Raw genomic sequence first — 22,254 nt, forward strand, 5'->3', positions numbered from 1 at the left:
GCTACAAGGTGCCCGAGTTATTACATTTACTGAAGTTCTGATCATTTAACACTTTTGTACGTTTAGGTGAACCTAACAGAAGGAAAACATGATAGGCTAAAATGAGAGCTTAACAATGTTCTAAAACAACACGTTAGGATCACTGCCTTGCATTCTTTTCTGTTTGGGGCTTTGTCTCTTCCACCCGTTGGGTTCCCCATTGTGCCCAGTTGGATAGGCTTGTTGGCTGCCTGCCTTCTTTCAAGTGAACTTTTTTCAAAAGTACCTTCAGCCTCCAGGCAAGTCCAGTTGGTCTCTACTATGTTCCCCTTTCAGCTTATCAGCAGGGTTGCTTTTGTCTCAACCCTCTGCTGACGTCCCATGAATAAACTGTATTTAGGCAATATTTTGAAGGCAGGGAGGGGGAGAATTGCTTCTGGTAGAAGGCAAATACTATATGGGTATAAGCGAAATTCAAGATGACATTCATTGCTTGGCAAATACGGGAAGGATGAGGTGGGAAAAAGAACTTACGTGGAAGCTGAATGAGACAGTACTGATCACCTTTGAATCTACTGGTCATGGTTTGCTTTGACATTAACTCAGTGTAAAGGGAATTTAATATGACTTTGAGGCTATTTGAAAGACTTAAGTGTTTGCTGGAATGAATATTAGAATTGCTGACCTTGAAACTTGTGTGGTTCATAGAAGTTGAGTTTGCAGTTCTCTGTGCATCCTGAGGTCTTAATTTAAATAGTTTGCATAAAAACTTCTGACATTGCATGAAATAATTTGCTTGCTTGCATGGTGTGAGTATGATGTATTTGTTGTCACTGCAGTGTCTTATTACTGTTTTTTCATTGTTTTTATTCTCAGGAGATAACCTTGCAGAATTCAAGCCTGCAGGAACCGATGATGGTTTCACAGATTTTAAAACCGCTGACAGTATCTCGCCATTAGAGCCACCTACAAAAGACAAAACTTTCCCTGCATCCTTCCCTTCTCTGCCCATCCAGTCAAAACAGCAAACACAAGCAAAGACCTCTTTGAATCTAGCAGACTTGGATCTCTTTTCCTCTACTGGAGAAAACAAGCAGCCATCCTTTCCACCTGCATTTAATACATCAAAATCAGGCTCCTTTCCTCCACCACCTCTTCCATCTACCACTGCCCAACCAGCACCCAGCAAAAGTTCAAGCTTAGCTGATGAGTTTGGAGAGTTCAACCTTTTTGGGGAATTTTCTAATTGTGCATCAGCCAGTGGACAAGATGACTTTGCAGATTTTATGGCTTTCAACAATAGCAGTGGATTTTCCGAACAAAAAACAGATGACAAATACAATGCACTTAAGCTGGAGGCCGGTCCTGTTCCTCAGTCTGGCTCATCTGCCAGCACAGTGAAGAGTGGGCAGAGTTCTGCCACTGCTGCTACGCCCACCAAATACGATATCTTCAAACAGCTTTCTCTGGAAGGCTCTGGAGCAGGCTTTGAGGAGGCGAAAGACAACACGCTTTCTTCAGTGAAGAGCGATGATGATTTTGCCGACTTTCACTCTAACAAGTTTTCTTCCACATGCAACAGCGCGGATAAGTCCCTGGTGGACAAAGTCGCAGCTTTCAAGCAGGCCAAAGAAGACTCGGCTTCGGTGAAGTCTCTGGATCTCCCGTCTATTGGTGGCAGCAGTGTTGGCAAGGAGGATTCTGAAGATGCGTTGTCTGTTCAGTTTGACATGAAACTGGCTGATGTGGGAGGAGATCTTAAGCATGTCATGTCTGATAGCTCTTTGGATTTGCCAACAGTTAGTGGCCAGCATCCACCAGCAGCAGGTGAGGAACTGGTTAGATTGCTCTGGTAACATAGGTGATAGAGATTTCAGTGTTCTTCTGTGTGCTAAATTACAGTATTATGCACTAGTCTTTCAGTAGTGAAAGACTTCTAAATCTGTACACCTGCTAGCCAACAGCCCCTTAGCAGGGCAGTGTTTATTTTTTGTCTTAGATGACTATAAATAGATTGAACAGTTTGAACTCCATGCCAGTTTATTTTTGAGATTTGACAGCATCATATTACTGGTACCTGTTCGCTATTGTCACTTAAGGGATTCGAGTGGAAAATTTTCTAATGCAAACAATGTCATTCCATTTATATTAGCAAGATGAATGGCAGAGAGTCTCACTTTAATCTCTTGGTTTCAACAAAGCATTTGGCTTGGGGACTTAACCCGCTCTGCGCTTCTAAAAGGGTAGGCAGAACACTAATTTGTGCTGTTAATGAAAAGCTGTCTAATCAACAACACTAGTGTATTCCTGTTAACGGTGGGGCTTAATCTGTGTAGCCAGTATTTTGCAGGACTGCAAGTAGAAGTATTGCATACACTTTTTAGAGTTAAAACCCTCATTGGAATAATTGTGCAAAGGGCCTGTAAACGCTAGTCTCCTGATTGATAGCTTTTGGACCTGAATTTAAAACCACGGGACTTTTACTTTGCCCTGATCAGGTTTTCACCTTCTTTAATTTCCCTTTATGAAAGTACTCCTGAGAGAGTGAATTGACCATCTCCAATCTGATCGCATATCATAAAACAAATTTCCCAAGTGTCCTGCTTTTTTTCCTTATGTACATAGGAAGATAAGATGTAGTTAAATGTTCTGTGGCCTTCAATAATACAGGAACCATTACTGTGTTTTAGCGACAAGTATTACGCGGTCAAAGGCTTTTCTGAACAGGGGGGAGCATACAAACTGTAAATGTAAAAGCTGTAACTGCAAGAATTGGTTATTTCCATATGAAATAACTTCTTCCATTTTTGCAGATGTGGGTAGAGAAAATATACAGTACTGTAATTTTGCATTATATGATATTTTTAAGTAGGGGAGAGAATTAAGTTGGCAACTTTGACGTGGAAGATACTCTATAACAGGGTACAAAATATCAGGAATAATTTATTAGCAAAGACATTTAATTTTCATATTACTGCTTGGTAAAATTCCAAGTTGAGTGAGCTGTCAAAAACGTAGCACCTACAGTGTATTCTTGAATGTTTACTTTGGTTTTGAAAGCACTTTTTCCTAATATTTTTCTAGCCTCTTTTGGTGGTAGTTTGACTTGCGTAGCTCTTCTACAGGATGTGAGCTTTTGCCACAGAAATCAGTGATTAGTAATTGCCATTTGTGGCAGGAAGGACTCTCTTGGTTTGTTTAAAGGGGTTAGCCGATCGTGTGCTTGTTGCTAAACTTTTGAACTCTGAAGTATTAATTAGAAGCTATTTTTATTAAACTTAAACAAGTCTGTATTCTCCTATGGTGCCAAGCTAGATGTTTTTCCACAGGGAGAGTTTTACTGCATTTAACTCTGGATTTCGTAGCGGAACGTGCTCTGGACGATCTGCTACGAATACTTCTGTGCTCATGTGTTCCTTTATGTGTGTTTGATGCATTTCAAGCTATGAACTGCTGATGTTCAAGTCCTTTTTTTCAGTTTACATAAGTTAAAAAGCAGATTTTTTTTTTCTCTCTTAATTTTCTTCGATCTGTAAATCTAATGTCAAAAAGGGACAGTATCCCTTTGTCATCCTCACTGCTGAGAAATGGGAGACTAATCATTGGGAACCATATGTTTGCAAGCACCGTGTAACATCTCCAGTGAAGCAGGAGCGGGACAGAGGTGCTGATAAATGATTTGACTTTTCTGACATACCAATACAGAGGTCTTTATCCTTTGGCTATTGAGATTTCATGTTGCATAGCTTCCAGGTATGGGCAGGTAGGTTGCTAAGCTGGGAATTAGAAAGAAATCGTTGAGTTGCTTCCCATACGACAGACTTTGGTCTCTGAGGGAAGAAAGGTTTTCAGTTTTGCTCTCTCCAAAGGGGATACTGTCTCTTTAAACTTTGCTATAACTCTTTGTGTGGAAGGTAGATTATACTAATGTTGCCTGATTTCTCTTGCATTTACTTCGTATAACCCTTTGAGCACTGGCTGCATGCTGTTAGTTTCAATCAGGCTGCTGCTTTTAACCCAAATTTACGTTTCACTCCAAGACAAAAGTATTTTAATTAGCACCTAGTCATGTTACGTGAACCTAATTTGTTCTGTGTCCTGCCAAACGTTGCAGCGAGAGCGTACCCTCGCCCGGGTATTCTCAAAGGGTTATCCATTTGCTGCACTTACAAATCTGTAAAGTACCTTTTTCTTTGGCATTATTGGAGATCTCTGTATATTTTAATCAACTACAGGTTTTTTGCTGCTTTTCTAATGTCTAATTTCAACGAAACATTTCCTGTGTGAATGTGCCTTCTCAGATCTGCTTTGATATCTCTCTTCTGCAAGTATTGACCTGCATGCTTTATTCTGATAACGCCCTTACGAGCTCCTATGTCTCACTATCTTTTGTGATCTGTAAGTCCTGCTGTGTTAATAAATATTATCTTGGCATATTTTGAAAATGTGGGGATGTGTGTGATTTGTTGCAAACCAGCAATGTATCTCTTTTTCCTGAAAAAATACAAATTTTAAAGTTATAGTATCCCCTTCAACTGGCGGGTGCCTTTTGTCTTGCAGAGCAGTGTGTGGGTGAGCTTCTTTCTCCTCTTCCAACGCTTTGACCTCGCTCCCTGTGTGCTTCTGAAACTTTACATATCAGGCTAAACAATATTTTTTTTTTTTTTAAAGGAGCAGTTTTTGAGAGGGATTGAATAGAGGAGATGCGTGGATGGCAGGGCTGTTTCTGTGAGTTGGTTTTGAGGGTATGGTGGTAGTTCAGACCAAAGACAGAAATCCTGTTTTCTCTGTCCCGTTGTCTCCTCATCTGGATTTCTCTGCCACCAGCCAAGGTTATGATACGCCTTTGTGGAGGGGACCAACTGGAAAACGTGTCACTATCTAGGCCTTTATGAGTAGGAGCCCATTAAACAATATTCTGATATTTATTTAGCTAATCTAGAGTGAGTTAATCAGTGCCCCAAAGTAAAGGGCCCTGCTTCCTTTTTCTGTTTGGGAAGTCCTGGCTTACTAAATATTGAAGCTTTCAAACACGAATGACAGCTGCAAATTTGTGTCACATAATTATGTCACTTCTAATTCCTCCAAATCCTGAGCCACTAGCAGTTTGGGATTAATGTCAAATTAGTGGACGAGGTAAAAAGCTAAAAATAATTGAGATGTGGAATAAAGTTGAAGTGTTACGCCAGCGCAAACTGGGTTTTTGTAGTTCCTTGCCACAAGAGCAAAAACCAGACCAGAAACCAGAATATGTTTGTTTTTTTTCTTCTTGACGCCAATCTTGAGAGACTTTAAAATTAAAAAAAAAAAAAAAAAAAGAAAGAGAAAAAAACCCAAAACAACACCCTCTTTCATTCTGGAGAACCAGTAGGTTATGCCTAGCCCTAAAGCTTTTTGAACTGAAGGCTTGCATATAAACCTGAGACTTAATTCTACAGGGCTTGTGCTATTAGTATTTGTTCAGTTAATCATACCTGGAGGAGGGAGAGTAATGTTCATGACTCTCTACTTCATTACATTTTTGTCCAGACTTGACAGTCAAATTCACTCACTTGCTCTCATTTAGTATAATTCTGCAAACAGAAGAGCTTAACAACACTTATTTATCCTGCGAAGGCCTCTCACAGCGGAGGGTGCGTACGTGTTTTCGGAACGCCTTCCAAGCTGAGCCGAAGGGTGCAGAGACGCAGCAGCTGCCCTGGGCGTCTGCAGGACTGAGCTGAGCCGTCTCTCCACTTCCAATGCAAGCTCAGGGGGTCTTTATTTTGCCGTGAAACGTTGTTTATCATTATAATTAAAAAATAATTGGCAAATGCTTTAATTCCACAGGGTTTGAAGGCTTTTCTCTCCTCTTTCCTTCTTACAGTCAGCATTCTTGATGGTTTCCACCTTAGCAGTGCTAGGTACTGCCATCCTCAACAAAAGTAAATTGGAGTAACTCCCCTTATCATTAACGCCGTTCCAGAAATGGGCTTTGAATTTTTCCGATTGCTGATAGGCGTGATACAGATGGCAGTAGTACGTACAAGCCTCTCTGTTCTCCCGCTTTCCTCTCCGCCTTTATCAGGTGAAGCCCCAGCGGACGCGGTGAGGAGGTGGTGCCTGTCCCCGGTCAGTCTCTGGACTTCTTGCTCAGACCGCTGGTAATGTTCCCAGCGTAACAGCTCTGGGTTTGGTGTGTTGATGTTCTTCCCCTCGGAACAGAACTAGCTACCACCTGCATCACCCTAACAACCAAAATATGACACAAGTTCTATTTATCCATCAGAATTTAATATAAACTGAAATATAAAAACTTGAAAGTCTCCTGTGTTGGTTAAAATCACTAAATATATTACAATCTTCTGAATTGTCTTTTTCAGTTTTCTTTAGAATGTCACTAATGCTGTCAAGGGTTTTCCTTAATGATTAAACTGTTGACATTAAAGGCTCCAGCTTGTAAATTGCCTCTAGCCATAACTTAATCCTTGGTAGTTGAAATAAATTGTTATAGTTGGCTCAAGTGAAGGGTGCCAAGTTTTTCTGTAGATGAGATAACACTGGGATACAGTGTTTTAGCTGTATTTCATTCTCTGTCAGTATTCTCCTGTACATTCCTTGGCAGCTATCGCTCCGCCTCTCTCCAGCAGCTGCGTGGCTGGCTTGTATAGCTGTCGCTGTCCCCAGGTGATGATCAGGCAGGTTGGACTATGGTTTTGGTAGTTCAGAATGGAAAATAAATGGTAAATATTTCAAACCTTTTGCTTTGGAAGAAATACAAATCAGGTTTGGTTTCTAAAGCTTTCGGAAACTTACTGCACTCCAGCATGACACTGTGAAGATCACTTTTTCCATTCTTGGTTCACTAGAAAATATTTTTAAGGGAAAAAAAATGTGGTTACGTGATATTTGACTGGATCTGCCTTTTATTTTTACAGACCCACACACACCCTTCCCACCCTGCCCCCATCTTTAAGTGATTTGAGAATTTATAGCCAGGGTATTTAATCTGGGGTGTGTTTTGTGGTCTCACCAGTGCAAAGTTGACAGTGCCAATGACATGTGGTTTAACTATGTTGGGCATAAGAGCTTTCGGATTTTTAGAACAAAACTAAACTCAAACCTGCTGTGTCGTTTCTGGAAGACACCACAGAATTGCTACTGAGATTACTAAGGAATACTGTTTTGTGACGATATATTTCACTGAAATCTATTGATACATCTCTTGTGGTAGGATTATAGGATTCCTAACGCATGATCAATTTAAGATTTGCCCTGCTTCGATGGGGAATTTGCTGTATACTCTCAAAAAAATGCTAACTAAGAAATCACTTTTAACCTTGCAAAAAAGATTGTGTATCCTCAAAACAAAGCATTTTCATAGACTTTTGAATGGATTTAGTCTTTGCTCTTTTTTTTGATAAAATTTGATGCTTCTCATCAGTTCAGATTCTGTTCTTACTAAAAGCATCCTCCAGGAGGAAATGGCAGTAGCTCCATAGCATCTGTCTTCGCTAAGTGTGATGCTTAGAAGTAATTCATTTTTTTCCACTTAATCATCTCTTGCTTTGAAGAAAATATTACTGATACACATGCATCTTTATAAATTTTGAATTGCCATACCAGCAAAATGAAGCTTTTATTACATTGGAGGCAATAACTGCAGCATTTTAAGTGGAGCTTTTTTATTTATTAAACATATCTGTGGCCTTTAAGAAAAAGGCTATTGGAGGAGCAGTTCTTAACACTGCTTAATAAAACAATCTTTTTGCCAATAATAAAGACGCCAACATCACGAAGAGTTCTCTAGGGTCAACCAAGAAGTGCTTTTCACAAGTAAACTGCTGCTTCGCTTATTAATCTGGTGGCAAGTTGCTCTGCTACCTGCCGGGGGGGGAAAATGCTCCTCTCTTCATTATGCAGCAAATGTGCTAGGAGCTTAGATAAGCCTTTAGTTTTGCCGCAGCTATGACAAAGGTTATGATTTTACTTCCTCTATTCAAAACCATCTAACTTGTGGCAAATGATTCTGTGAAGTGCAGTGCATGGCACAGCAAAACGTTGGCTTTTTTTTGCAATAGAATAAAAATTCTTATAAAAGCTAGTTTACCTTGGATTATGGACAGTTACACATACATTCTTATTTTTCATACTTTTCAATAAATAGTTTTAGGACTGCTTTAGCTGTAAACACTTTGTCTCTGAACACAGTATTTTTCCTGTAATATGATCCTCTTAGGAAAGTTTGTTCACCAGAGTAACTGTCCAAATAAATAAAATGTATAGAATTGAACTATTACATTTCATTTTGGCTCTTACACCTATGCAGATGGGTTTCATGTCTGCATGAATTCACGTAGAGAATCTTGAATCTTTGTGAATAATTAAAATATTGTTCTGCCTTCCCTGCCGTGACCTATTGATTGCAGGCGAAGCCTGGGGAGTTCAGCATTCCCACCGAAGCCTGCTGCTCATCCTGCCTGTCCCCGAGCCAGGATCAGACCAGGAGTACGCGGACCTGGTCCTTTAGGATGTGTTTTTAGCTCAAACTCTTCCCAGTTATCAAAGAAATCATTCACAATAGATTGTGCAGATCTTCACAGTAGGATCATCACTCTTTCTTTTCATTTCCTGGCGAACACCGAAACAATAGCGATGTTTAAATCTTTCCTGGGTTTTGGAGTCAACGCAAATTGGAAAAAAAAAAAAAAAAAAAGAGGTTGCCTAGTACACTGTGGTATTTTCAAGATCCCAGGATTAATTACAGTTGGCTAACATTTTGGAGGCTATTCTGGCACTCTCTTTAATGCTAGCGAAGCTTTCATTTAACTTCTTTAAACAAAACCGTATATTTGAGAGCACAAGGTGTGGTTTCTTGTGATAAATTACTGATCCCTTGCAAGTCAGCTCCTTTTCACCTCGGAGCCTTCTTTCAGTTCAGTTTTGCCATAAGCAGGTGATTTCATCTCTCGTGTTTACCCTTCTGTAAACTGCTTGCTCTACAAATTTATTATTCGAATGGCACTTTGAAACCTTGCTGCGTATATGCAAGGTGCTAATGTTTGTTATTGCGATGCTGTCATGTGCAAATGCAGCAGCTGCAGGAAGACTATCCCTTAGGAAAATCTGATAGGTGACATGCCATGCCTCGCTACCCATTGCAAAGGGCCTTTTCGCTTTATTGTAGTAGCCGTTAAACTCTATCATTAAATTGTATATTTGTTGGACTTTTTAATTAGCTATGTATGTGGGTCATGCCTGGAAAGCAGCCTAAAGAATAACGTGCTCTCCCCTTCCAGTAAAATGAATAAATGAAGGCAGAAATGTTTTGTTAAAACGGCTTAATCCTCGGGCTGGTGTGGCCGGATTGAATAAAGAGGGCGGCTGGAAAGTCAGCTTGTTCTGGCTCTGTTAAACCAAGTTGCTGCTACTGCGTGCCAGCCAGTTGAGACCGTAATGTTTATCAAAAGAGTCTCAGCTAAGACGATGCTAAGAGAATATATTTTCTGGTTTGGGTTTGCTTTACCTTGAGCCCGTTTGACCCTAGGCACTGAGCAGCGGCTGAATGTCTAATCCAAACTGACAATTGTTAATGCTGGAAAACGAGTGCCAAACGTAGTATAGTAGGGCTTTTTGGTTTTTTTGAATGCTTTAATGAAAACTACCCAGCCCCTGGCTCTCTGTGCCTTCGCTATGGATCAATCTCAGTCTAAACGTGAAAGATCAGTTGAATGAGTAGCGGACAAAGCCCAGCAGACCCTGGTCACTGTGTAGGCTCCTTTGCTGGCTCTAATGTAAGCCACCAGGCTACATCTTATACCTGCTCATGGCAGTGAGAAGAACCTATTGGCCCATATAATTGCCGGGTGAGTATAAATGTTTGGAGCTTTCTGCGAAATAATTGGATTTTCTCTATACTTAACTGAATAAATAGCTTGTAAAAGCTAAAACACGATCTTCGCAATATTCATGTCATTCTTGGAACCTGTAAGTTTGAAGAGTCGGCCGTGCGGCGCTGCAGTAACTGTGATAAGCTTAAACAGGATTTCTATTTTTTTTTTTAAATTCTTGCAACACATTTTTATACATTATTTGTGTCAAAGCATGAATATAAAATTAAAGTGTATTAGTACTTCATCAGAGGGAATGGGAAAGTTAGCCCAGTTTTCTGTGTGGTTGGTTTTGAGAAGATGAAATAATGCAATAAGATGTTTGAGTTGCTAATATTTACATTTTAATTGTAGATTCTGCAGCCAGCATCAGAAAACTGAACTGGTGATCTGTGCAGTCTGTACTGTCTAGAAACATTTATTTTTCTAGTGTTTCTTCACTACCCGTAGTGGGATGGTGACTTTCAGCTTAAAAAATAAGGCAATACTCAAAGGTCAAGGCTGACATTTATTAAATGGAGATTTTTTTGGTATGAAATGCTTAGGTATTCTTCCGATTATTTCTGTGCAAACTCTAGTTTAAGCTTCATTGAAACAACAGTTCACTGTGTGTGTTCTTGCAGTTCTTTAAGACTCTTAGCAAGTTGCTATTGTTTTTATACAGTGTAGAGAGATTAACGTTTCAACTTCAGCTTCTAATTGTAGGGGTTTGTTTTTCTCAGATATAGATGACTTAAAATGTGCCCCATTTGGAAGCTATAACAGTGGGTCTGCAGTGAGCAGCCTGGCAAGCTATGACTGGTCCGACAAAGAAGACATTCATCAGGGCAAGAAGCTCTCCTCCTTTGTCCAGTCTTCAGGAAGTGGATCCTCTGCGGCTACTTCTGTCCTTCAGAAGAAGGAGACCTTGTTTGGCAGTTCAGAAAACATTACCATGACAACAGTTTCCAAAGTGACAACCTTTTCTAGTGAGGATGCTTTACAGGATGTTTCCTTTGCAGCCTTTGCAAACTTTAAAGACTCTGGACCAATATCCAGCGCTCCAAGTGACGATGACATTGGAGACTTTGGTGATTTTGCAAGACCTTCAGCAGAAGCACAGGATGCAGCAGCTGACACAAATCAAGAGGCAGACTTCCTTGCTAGTGGTCTCTCTTCTGAACTGCGAAGAGAATCTACAGATGACTTTGGAGAATTCCAGAGTGAAAAGCCAAAAATCAGCAAGTTTGACTTCTTGGTGGCAACTTCCCAAGGCAAGGTGAAATCTAGTGAAGAAATGATCAAGAGTGAACTGGCTACCTTTGACCTGTCTGTTCAAGGTAAGCCTGCTCGGGGTGCAGGAAGCTCATAATGCATGTGCTTATCAAAGGCTAATTTTCTAATCAAATTATAAATTAGCCAATGGGGATTGTTCCAAAGGCTACTGGAAACGAGCTGAATCTTCTCACTGATTTCTATTGCTTTTGGAGCAGGTCTCATTCTAGAAGAAAAAAAAAATTGTGCCAAAAAATTGTAAGAATTGAGGAACTGGGGAAATTTGCACCAGTCACCGAGTAAATAGAAGGCTTTGTTCTTCTGGAGTAGTAGTGCATCCCTTGCTACTACTTTATTCATTTGAAGTAGTCTGTGCCTTTATGAGTAAAAGACTGACTTGTTTATATCCTAACTTTTTAGGGTCTCATAAAAGGAGCTTAAGCCTAGGTGACCGAGAAATAAGTCGCTCTTCACCTTTACCGGTTTTGGAACAGCCATTTAGAGATCGTTCAAATACTCTGAGTGAGAAGCCTGCTTTGCCTGTCATCAGAGACAAGTACAAAGACTTGACTGGGGAAGTTGAGGTAAGGAATTATCTGGAATACACGTAAATTGGCAATGACTTTCATCAGTACGATATCAAGGGTGTTCTGTATCCCAACTCTTTGGGACTTCAGCTATTTGAATTTAGGGTATGATTCTAAGAGGGCATCTGGGTGAGGTTAAATGTTTTGATTGGAAACTGCTTATAAAAGAGGTTTCTTCTTTCCTGTCTTTAAAGTCTTGTGAAGTGGGAAAACAATGCTGTTGTCTGAAAGTCAGTCAGAATCACCTGACCTTGCAGTCTAAGCTTGTAACTGGAAATTAGTTACAACTTAAATCTAATCCCAGCTTTGGCACTGAGACCATTGGCTTTGGGAAATGGCTTAACTTTTTTGGCTGTGTGGTAGTTATTTCTCTTGCTCATCTTGAGAATAGATGGGAAATGGACTCAGGTTAAATTCTGCTAATCCCTGTTTCTAGAACAGCAGACCTGTAACAAATGTGTCGGGAGTAGATACGTGCAATGCAAACTTTTTGCCCATTCATATATGTTCTTCCTTTTGAAACTAGTTCTAACTCCCAGAAATCAAATTTTAGAGTTCAGGTGCAAAGAGAATATTTAAAGAATGGGGGAAAAATTAGGAATACGTATGTTAAAAGTTTACATAGCCAATCTGCAAATAGTCTCTTAAAATACCTGTCTACTGTATGTCTGTTGTGATAGGAGAAAGGGAAATGTGTGTGGGAACAAGATTCAGACTGTCCTTTTCTTTCAAATAGGAAAGTGAGAGGTATGCGTATGAATGGCAAAGATGCTTGGAGAGTGCCCTGCAAGTAAGTGTATAGTCTCCTCCGAAACCTTTTCCTCCTTCCTGTAGGTACCACCTCATCCAGTGTTTAAGACCATGTAGGCATAGAAAGGGTGTGAATCAGCCCAAGTGGATTACAATTTTTAAACCAAAAGCTGTCACACAGCAGAAGCATTACCTCCTCAGTTAAAGATCCTATACTAATCTCCCTGTCATTTGTGATTAGTTTGGCTTTTGCCTAAATTTTCAAGTTAATGAGTTAATTTGGTGTTCCTGTGTTTTGGGTGCCCAGTAAGGCGTGTTGTTTGGGGCGTTGATACCAGCATCTGGCTCTTCAGCGCTTCTTGAGAAACAGGCTTGTTTAATGTGCTGTGCGGAGGGGCCATTAATTTTCTGGTAACGGGTGTCAGATGTTTCACAGCCAGATTAGTTTTCCTTAACATTTCTTCTTTGCATTTGAGTATTAGACAGCCAAAACTGTGAATGCTATTATTAAACTAGATAGCAATGCATGCATACTCTTAAAACTTATTTTGGTAATGAAAATATTTGGGGGAATACGTTAAGGTTTTAAATGGTCATACTTTTCCCTTGATCTACTTGTAGTTACAGCATGAATATATAAAAACATGTGATGGAGTATGGCAATTATTTCTTATTTAATTTTCCTCCTTTTTTGTATAACAGTTTCTGTTGGGGACAATCTTGTTCGTAATAATTATTTTAAGGTAGATAACACCATCGTTTTATGAAATTCATTTCCACCAGGTCATAAAGAAAGCAAATGATACCTTAAATGGAATAAGTAGTTCATCTGTTTGCACTGAAGTTATCCAGTCTGCTCAAGGCATGGAATATTTACTAGGTATGTTTTAATTTACCATGCCTCTTACATTGAAAGTTCTCCTCTGAAAAATGGTAATATATAATCACTGTTTCCGAAATGGTATTGCTTTTTAGCTTAATCTTTGCCTGCACCGAAATACTGAACAAAACCCTTCTGCTAAATAAATGTAACTACTACTTTGAAATAACCATCCATGACCACCTTTCCTGTGCCGTGCCTATTCTGTGCTGTTTCTGAGTTACAGTTTCAGGAACCTGTGCTTGCAGTGAATTCTCTGCAATCCTGCGCTGTGTTTTATATCAACAGGGGTTGTTGAAGTCTACAGAGTAACGAAGAGAGTTGAACTGGGTATCAAAGCAACTGCTGTTTGTAGTGAGAAACTCCAGCAGCTGCTGAAGGATATTGATAAAGTGTGGAACAACCTAATAAGCTTCATGTCACTTGCTGCTTTAACGGTAAGACCAACAATAAGCTATGTCTTTACTAAAAGAAATGTCATAATTATATGTAAAGTGACTTCACGGGGTGTCCTAACTTTACAGTTTCTGTTTTTCTCTTACAAAATGGAAGTGCACTTATTCGTGAAATCCAGTTTAAAGCTCTCTGTAAGAAAACTGTTATTTATGTACAAATGTGATGTTATCTTACTTAGTGTCTTAATGATTTAGATGACACATCCTATGTGTCCATGGACCTCTCCAATAAGGGAAATTTAGTAAAATCTAAATAAGTCATTTTATGAAGCCAGAATAATATGGACATATCTTGTCTTTGTAATATCCCTGCAATTAGTTTTAATGCTCACAATACAGGAGCTCACAATGTAGCAACACAGGAATAACTAAACTGTTTCCCTTTCTCTCTGCATTTGGAAGTGCCTAAGTTTGTTTTGGTTCCTGCTACAGACTAAATGGCTTTTCCTCCTCTGAATAGAACTGCCAGAAAAAGCTCAATTGCTCTGAGACAGTCTGGTAGGAGCTTGAGAGCTTTCTCCATAACTGGGCGAGTGTTACAAGGAGGGATGGGGAGGGGCTGCCTGAGGGGTGGCCTTTAAGAGAAGGAGCACGCCATGGGAAGGGTCTGCAAAGGAACTGGGAAAAAGAGGGGCACATTGGGGCCAGGTACAGAATACACACACTTAGAAGGCAAGAAAATCACCTTGCCATTAAATACCTTGCACTTTTTTGTGTATGTATGTTGCAGGAAATACAATGTGCAAAATTACTTTCTTTAACCATGGTAAAACTCATATTTTTAGGGACTCATCCGTCTGTAGGTGCTTGATATCGTCTTGCATGATGGATCCCTTTAACTCAGTATATACCCAAGGAGTCTCTAACTCTTAGTATCAGTACATCGCATCAAGCATCCATAAGCAGATCATTACCATGGTTATGTTTTCACTGAACATTTTAAGTTGTGGCTTCCTTCTTGCAATGCAACTATGGCCACTAAAGATTTTTGCTCCCCAATAAACACTTGTTTATAAATAAGGCCCAGAGTACTTGGTTTCTGCTTGAAATAACCATCTTATAGCCAACCATCCAATAGCTCACTGTCATTCCCTGCAACACAAACATTATAAATGATCGGTCCCTTTTTACACACTTTTTACACATTTTAAACCTCTCCAGTACAAACAGTGGTGGCAAGGAGGTATTTTCGCTGATGTCCTGTGTTGCACAAAGCCTGTCATAGTATGAAATTTATACTGTCAATATTTTACTGCTTGGCAGATGAAGTTGATAGGCTGGGATTCATCTGTTTGAACTCTGGCATTGTTGATAGTAACAATCTAAAAAGCTATCAGGATCCTCTCCTGATTTAAGCAAGTGGATTAAAATTCAGTTCTTAAAGTGCTTTTCCTTGGAAGATTACAGGGATTACCTTAAAGTCCAAAGCTTGGCCACGTGTCCTCCGAGCTGCAGCGGCTCCTGGCTGGTAGCAGTCCAGCTAAATTTTAAGCATACTGGAGCTGCGAATAATGACTTCTCGTATACACACAGTACCTCTGAAGTTACCTAAGAGACAGGGACTCCTGACTCCTGTAGCTCTCCGAATCAGTCCTTTTTGTTTCTCTTCTCCACCTGGGTCACTGGAAGGTGTGGAACCATACCTTCTTCCCCTGGTGTTGCAGTCACATATCCCAAATGATGCAGAAGTGCCAATTAAGTAGAGAGAAGTATTCTAGCTCAGAGGCATGTGCTTGGAAGGTTAATTTTATCTTTTAAAGGATTTTGTTACAAGGTAATTTTATGCACAGCCTTGTGGTTTTTCACTGCAAATTACAGGATGACCTTCTCATTTGCTTCACTCATGCATTTGGTAAACAAATATTAGAGTGCCTTTATTAATTTGATTGATCTACTTAAAGATTAAAGGGTGTTTTTTTTCAGGATTCCAATTATTCTCCAGCTATTCAGCAGGGGAGCGTGATCAGCATACCTAGAGTATGGATTAAGAGTACACGTGTTCTGTGACCACACCATTTTTTTAAGCTTCTTGCATTTCTAGTCGTTGTGTTTATTTGCACTACTATCTGCAAGCAAAGCTTCCACAGTTTTATACCATCCTTACGCAAAGTTTTAAATTATCATTTATCCTGTGGCTGAAATGTAAGATTGTGTACCGGAAAAATGACTATACTAATTTATTACTTATTTGCAGGCTTATTCCCCCATCCTTTGCCTCGCTTTAACCTGAGCTTGTGTATGGCTGGTGACCTTAATTCTTCTATGCTTTGGTTAACCTTAATATCCCATTTTGTACTGCTGTGCCATATTCTAGCTTCAGAAAAACCTTCAGAAAGAATAACAACTGCCCTTTTTTGATCAGGCAATAATACGGAATTCAGGACAATAAACACTGATACAGACACCACTTCAAATACAAACTCGTGAAAGCTGTGCTGGCCGATGGCTCGTTTCCTTGCAGCTGCACAAATAGTTGTTGCATACCACTGTTTATCTTCGTCCAGTTCTTAATACGCTGCAGTTGAAATGTAGCAGCCGCCGCCTGGGCTCTTTCCTCAGAACTTTCTTCCCCTTTTGATGTGGGAACGTGGAACTTAAGAATTCCTTCCTTTGTAGTCTAACCCTTTTTCAAGAGCTTGAGTGCTATAAATTAATGCTGATGGAGATTGCATAGCAGGATTGCAAATACATACTAATGGCTTTGATTAAATCACGCATCAGTTTATGAGAAAATGAAATATGTCATCCCTGCCGTGTTGCCGGTTGTGATACCGTGGCTCTCGGTAGCAACCAGATCAATAATTTTTATCATGATGTCTGAAACTTCTTCAGTCACTGAGAATGCCTAAATTTTATTGTCTTGTTTCTTTAGCCAGATGAAAACTCACTGGATTTCTCTTCTTGTATGCTGCGTCCAGGGATTAAAAATGCCCAAGATCTTGCCTGTGGAGTGTGCCTCCTAAACGTGGATTCAAGAAGTAAAGTGAGTATAATGGCCTCTACTGTGAAACTAATTTTTAATTTACAGTTTGGACTTTCATTTAGGTCTTGGGTGTATTTAAAAAATTTTCACGGCTATAATTTGTAACTGGAAGTGGCAAAGGCAAAATCTGACCTACAGATGGAACTCAAATAGTCAATGTCCTATATTCATTGGGCTTTGGGTGTGACACGGATGTGGATAAAGGGTTGAGTTAAATTGTTCATAATGGGGAGGAAACTGGGATACTAAGACTTAAAAAGTATATATATTTTTTTAAAAATAAAAATCTTTTCGTGACTTTTCTTTATGAAATGCATCTCTGAGGATCACCAGGAGGGGACTATTGCAATTAACAGAGCTGGGAGGGAATCCCAGGATATGTACAGAGCAATGCCAACCCATTAACATATATCGGCAGTTTTGCTGACTTTTTGGTTTCAACGTTATTTCAGAAAGAAGAGAAACCTGTGGAAGAGCTTCCTAGAAAAGTATGAACCTGTAAAAAACATACTCTTTATAGAATCATTCTTAGTTGAGTGTGGAAGGCTGAACTGCTAACTGGCCTTCAGCTGTCATTCTCAATTGCACCAATCATGAATCCTTTTCTTCTAGTCATTTTTTGTGACCGTAACACTTGATCCGATCAACTAACATGCTCTAGAGCCTCCCCTTTGTCTTGTCTGCATGCTTGTATCTTGTGAACAGCTTTCTGGTTTTGTGCTACTTCTGTGGTGTGGTAGAAAATTCACTGCAGTGAGTTTCTGAATTTGTAGCTGCCTGTGTGTCTGTTGCAGAAGGGGGGGAACCGTAGGGGGGGTTTGCTACAAATATTGACTTTTGGCTATACGTAGTAGGCAATGGCATTTTTAGAAATCTGCAGGAAATCCAGGGTGTGGGGAACAGGGTTAGAATATTTTTTAAAGTAGGTAGCTGTGAAGCATTGGAAAGTATCTCCTAGCAACAAACACCAAGATGCTTTAAGCTCGTTCATGGCTTCACACACTCTGTTCAGAAGCTCCTGTTGCAAAGCAGATCCAATTAACAGAAGAAAGTAGATCCAATTCAACCTGAAATACCACTAATATCAAGAATTGCACCTGCCTAAATCACAGCAGAATCTGAGCCAGTGAAATAAATGCAGTAGCTATCTACTGGCTGGCAGAACAAGCGTTTATCTTGCATGGATACGTAGCAGAAGTAGAAGATGCATGAAACAAGGTGAGTTAGTTGCCAGGTGTCAGATCAGGCAGCATGCTAACCAGAGGGCTCCCTTAATACGGGGTGTAACAGGCAAAGTGTGCATCAGGTGTGATGGCTGGAGTTTTTGTCCACCTGCAAACACTTTGCAGACTAAAATAAAATTTTGTTTATTGGGTGGCCTGTTCAGAGTGAGAGGGTCCTACCATGCTGTGCCATTCTGGGTGATACCTGTGCCGTACCCATTTTCCACTCTAGTTTCTAGATCCTGGAGTAGATGAGACTGTCACACGTGTTTCAATTCTTGTTATTTTAGGCCTTTAATTCGGAAACGGATAACTTTAAGCTGGCGTATGGAGGGCACCAATACCATGCAAGCTGTGCAAATTTCTGGATCAACTGCGTGGAGCCAAAACCTCCAGGTCTCATTTTGCCAGACCTGCTCTGAAAGTAGTTGCACTGAAGATGGAGTATCGGGTCTAATAATGCAGGACCCTTGGGGTAAATGGTGTGATAGGGTAAGTGGAAAGGCTTGAGGTGTGGTTAGTGTTTGAAATGTTTCGGTTTGATTTTTGTACTGTAACGGGTTAAAGCCACTGTCACATACAAAGTGCTCGTGAAGAATTTCACTTGAAATGGCCAGGGTTTCAGAAATAACCAGAAAAAAATGTAGTGTGGCAAAAAATGCGGCATTTCAGTCTTTCTCAAGATGAAAGCGGGTAGTCTTTGTCTAAAAAGCAGTCTGCTAACCAAGTGCATAAACCTCTGAGAGAGGCCAGTACCTAGCTTCCAAGAAAAACTGAAATGTTAGACTGATTTGCATAGAAGTGACCACTTAAATACTTGAAGTACATATTTGCAAACAAATCTTTTCTTTAATGTTTTTGGTATATGGACCATGATGTTTTTCTTTAGATATTTGCTGCTATAATATTACAGTGCATACAATGCACGAGTCACAGTAACTTTCAAGGCAAAATGAATTATTGACTTAAAAGGAATGAGACTGCAGAGAGCTGTTGTATATTTATACTTCCACTGTTCTGTGTTGTAAATTATACTGTATTTGTATGCATAACTGGTTAGTACTGGGGGATAAGGACTTGAAAAAATTGTTGAACTTTTCCCTGTAACATCTGGATTCTTTAGTACAGGCAGCTGGATTTTAAAACTTGGAGTCTTTGGTACTCTGTTATAAATACAGACAAACTCCTTCCTTGGACTTGTCCTGAACTACAGGTATGATTTGTTGTGTTCCACCTGGCCCTTTGGTAGTTGTGTGGCTGCATCACCATTGAAAATTGGACTCCACTGATACAGCGTGTCTGCTCCTGTGTGTGTGTATATATATATATATATATAACCTTTTTTGGACATTAATACGCTTTTCTTGATGGGATGTCTGCGTGTAACTTGTGCAGTCTAGCGCTATCTGTAATAACGTGTTTCTCTGACTCAGAACTGGCAGCACAAGATGGCCCTTAGCTCCTGCTACGGGTGGGTGTGATTTAGCACTGAAGTTGCTCTTCTCAAGCAGGCTGTTTTCTGAAGCAGGCTATTGCACACCTGCCCTTTCCTTGCTTGTGGTAGGCACACATAACTGGACAGGAGGAGGTTAGTATAACAGACTATCACAAAATGTTCCCCGTACATCTGAAGTACCTGATTCTCTCTTCAGATACAATATCCAGATGACAGAGCGATCAGCTTTAGTGCTAGTTACAGAATGTTAAACCTAGTGGGAGCTTCATGGCATTATTACGAGAGCCTTATCACTCTACAGTCTTACTCAGTCTGCAGTGAATGAAGTGGGGTGTGTATCCATCGGGTACAACTTGCTTCTTAATTCTTTGACTTAAGTTTCTCAGATCTCTAGAAAATCTCCCTTCTCTCCAAAGATATCAACAGCTTTTCCAAGTTAATCTTGCCTCCATTGTGAGTAGCTGACGCTGACCAGTGGTTATTTGCTGAAACAGAAATTACAATGAGGAAAAATGATGCTTCGTATTTAAAAAAAAAAAGGGGAGGGGCTTAGTTATACTAAACTATTCATTATATCAAATGAAACAATCTTGGCTAATGGGAGTGCTAGGTGTCTGGCCCCTTATTTACACAAATTAAAATAAATCTTTCTGCTGCCTGAAATTAGCTCATTCATAAAATAAGCAACTCGTGCCTCTAGTCGCAAGCTCAAGCTAATCAGGTGGCAGATTTTCAATAGTGTGACAGTGACTGCCTGCCTTCTGTTGCCCAGTAATTATCAAAAAAAAGGGCAGTCACTCATTGCTTGCTCCCTGTTTCATTTATTAGGTGTGAAATAGTCACGGCAGTCAGCACCATAGCTTTTGACCACATACGTTGTTTTCCATCATAATTAGGGGCTGCTGTATGCATCCCCAGGGCCAGTATCCCTATGGATGTTTGGGGTCTGCTCAGCGCAGTAAGCCGGCGCTCGCTTTTGCATACTGGCTTACAGAAGCACTTAAGCATTGTCTGACTTCAAGCAAATGCCTCGTCTTGCCGGTAGCAAGGGGACTTCTCAAGTGGTTTTGAGTATCTGGCTGACGCAAAGGCTGTTGCTGATGAAATGCTATACTGGGAAAAGGGAGTTTATTGTTAGCGTGGGTTTCCACCACAGTTCCTGAACACTTAGCTAGATAGGATTTTTTTTCTAATTAAAAGAGAATGCCACAAATAAGAGGCCACAATGTGAAACTTAAAGCAACCAGTATTTCACATACAGTACCAGCTATATTGCCATAAAAGCATTTTTCAGTGATGTTTCTCTTGTACTTGTTAAGCAAGTAAGTTCCCTCTCTGAGATGTATCCAGCGCGTCTTTTGGCCCATAAAAATAAGGAATCGACATTTACAATTATAATTGCAGCAGAGCTTACTGAAGTATGACACTACCGCTTGCTTGCTCCCTACAGAAGGGAAAGCAGCAGGCAACATTACTGTGTTTGTGGCAAGCAGAAAGCGTTCTTCTGAACTGAACACCTTGACGTCATGGGAATACACCAAATGTTGTGCAGGTAGATACCCTTGATAAAGGCATTGCACAATGAGGATCGTCTCCCTTACAGATCCCAGTCATTACCATGACTCACTGTGGCATTCGGCATCTTCTCAGATATTACATTGCCAGCCAAAGCCCAGTGTCCTTGCAATCTGTATCCAAGGTTACAGTATTTTCTACAGTGCATTGTAACAGACCACGTTCCCCTGCTTCCTTTGCATACAGGCTAACGGACACGCTGCCTTTTGCTTTGGTTTGGGTTGAATTTTATAAATGTAACTGCTTTTTCTGCATGTATTCTTTCACTAGGAAAAAAGTGAGAAATGTGGTTTTCTTTTTTTTTTTTTTAATGTATGTGTTCTCTGGAGCTGCCTTGGGGTTACCTACGGAAAGTAATTTTTCTATGTATTTGTGTATATTTTGAATTTTAACAGGTTATTCGCTTGGTTATTTAATGTATATATCACTTTGCCCGGCTGTATTCCTGATGCTTCTGTGCTGCCTTCGTGTGTTGCCGTTTTTCCTTGGTGGGGGGAGCGAGCGGACTGCTCCGGCCTATTCCCCTGCCCGTCCATTGCCGTGGTTTGGTTTGAGTGTCCCCCCAAGCTTGTTGGCCCGTATCGGCTGTAGCCGCTCGGAGGTTATTTGTGGCGTGGGAATTGTTCCGTTCTGCACTTGGCCATTCGCCGACTTTCCCTCTCTGGCAGCAGCTTCTCTTCACCTGGGTTTGTTCTGAGCAGCCCCTTCCTTGCAAGTCGTGCGGTATATATGTGAAGCGATAGTGAAGTTCGACCTAAGGTTGAGAAAGAAGTTCATGAAAACCCGCGGAATGCGCCGCTTTCTAGTTAGCCGCATGTCAGATTAATTAAACTGGAAATAAAAACTGCCTTTTCAATAAAAGCTGCTATTGCACAAACTACTTCTTCTGAAAGATTTTTTCGCTCCCTGGGCCTGTATTTAATTCCAGTTCTCAATATTAAAATATAAATGTCATAATTTTATGAAGAAAAGTGGTCAGAAAACTTGTCTTTATAGTGTGACTCTTTTTTCTTCCCTCTGGGTGAATGTTATTTGTCTTGTAGAAGTGGTTTTGCGATTAGTAGTTGGAGCTGTTTCGGTTTGTGCTATGCTGGAGCCACTGCTGGTATTTTAAATCCAATGAGAGTAGGTGTTATTAATGGACTTTAGTACATTGTTTACTTCCTTAATTCTTGCAATGCTTTATAAATCCTTTGTTGAGATTCAAACCTTGTTTTCAATAAAGAGCTCATTTCATATCTGA

At 40.2% G+C, this 22,254-nt stretch overlaps 1 protein-coding gene across 4 annotated transcripts in view; it reads left to right on the plus strand.

Annotated features, from left to right (window-relative positions):
- The window catches only part of SYNRG (synergin gamma), a 44,591-nt gene extending 22,337 nt beyond the window's left edge, over positions 1-22,254 (plus strand). For 2 of the 4 annotated variants that reach the window (XM_075517679.1, XM_075517683.1), the window contains 9 exons: positions 856-1,806; positions 10,571-11,167; positions 11,523-11,686; positions 12,426-12,479; positions 13,223-13,319; positions 13,608-13,756; positions 16,647-16,757; positions 17,210-17,245; positions 18,271-22,254. In XM_075517679.1, coding sequence (XP_075373794.1) covers positions 856-1,806; positions 10,571-11,167; positions 11,523-11,686; positions 12,426-12,479; positions 13,223-13,319; positions 13,608-13,756; positions 16,647-16,757; positions 17,210-17,245; positions 18,271-18,402 — 2,291 coding nt within the window. In that variant the 3' untranslated portion in view covers positions 18,403-22,254. Of the gene's footprint in view, positions 1-855; positions 1,807-10,570; positions 11,168-11,522; positions 11,687-12,425; positions 12,480-13,222; positions 13,320-13,607; positions 13,757-16,646; positions 16,758-17,081; positions 17,246-18,270 lie in introns of those variants that run through there. The other 2 variants (XM_075517680.1, XM_075517682.1) reach the window with 2 other exon arrangements.

Source organism: Mycteria americana, chromosome 15 (assembly GCF_035582795.1).
Source record: "Mycteria americana isolate JAX WOST 10 ecotype Jacksonville Zoo and Gardens chromosome 15, USCA_MyAme_1.0, whole genome shotgun sequence".
Classification (NCBI taxonomy): Eukaryota; Metazoa; Chordata; class Aves; order Ciconiiformes; family Ciconiidae; genus Mycteria; species Mycteria americana.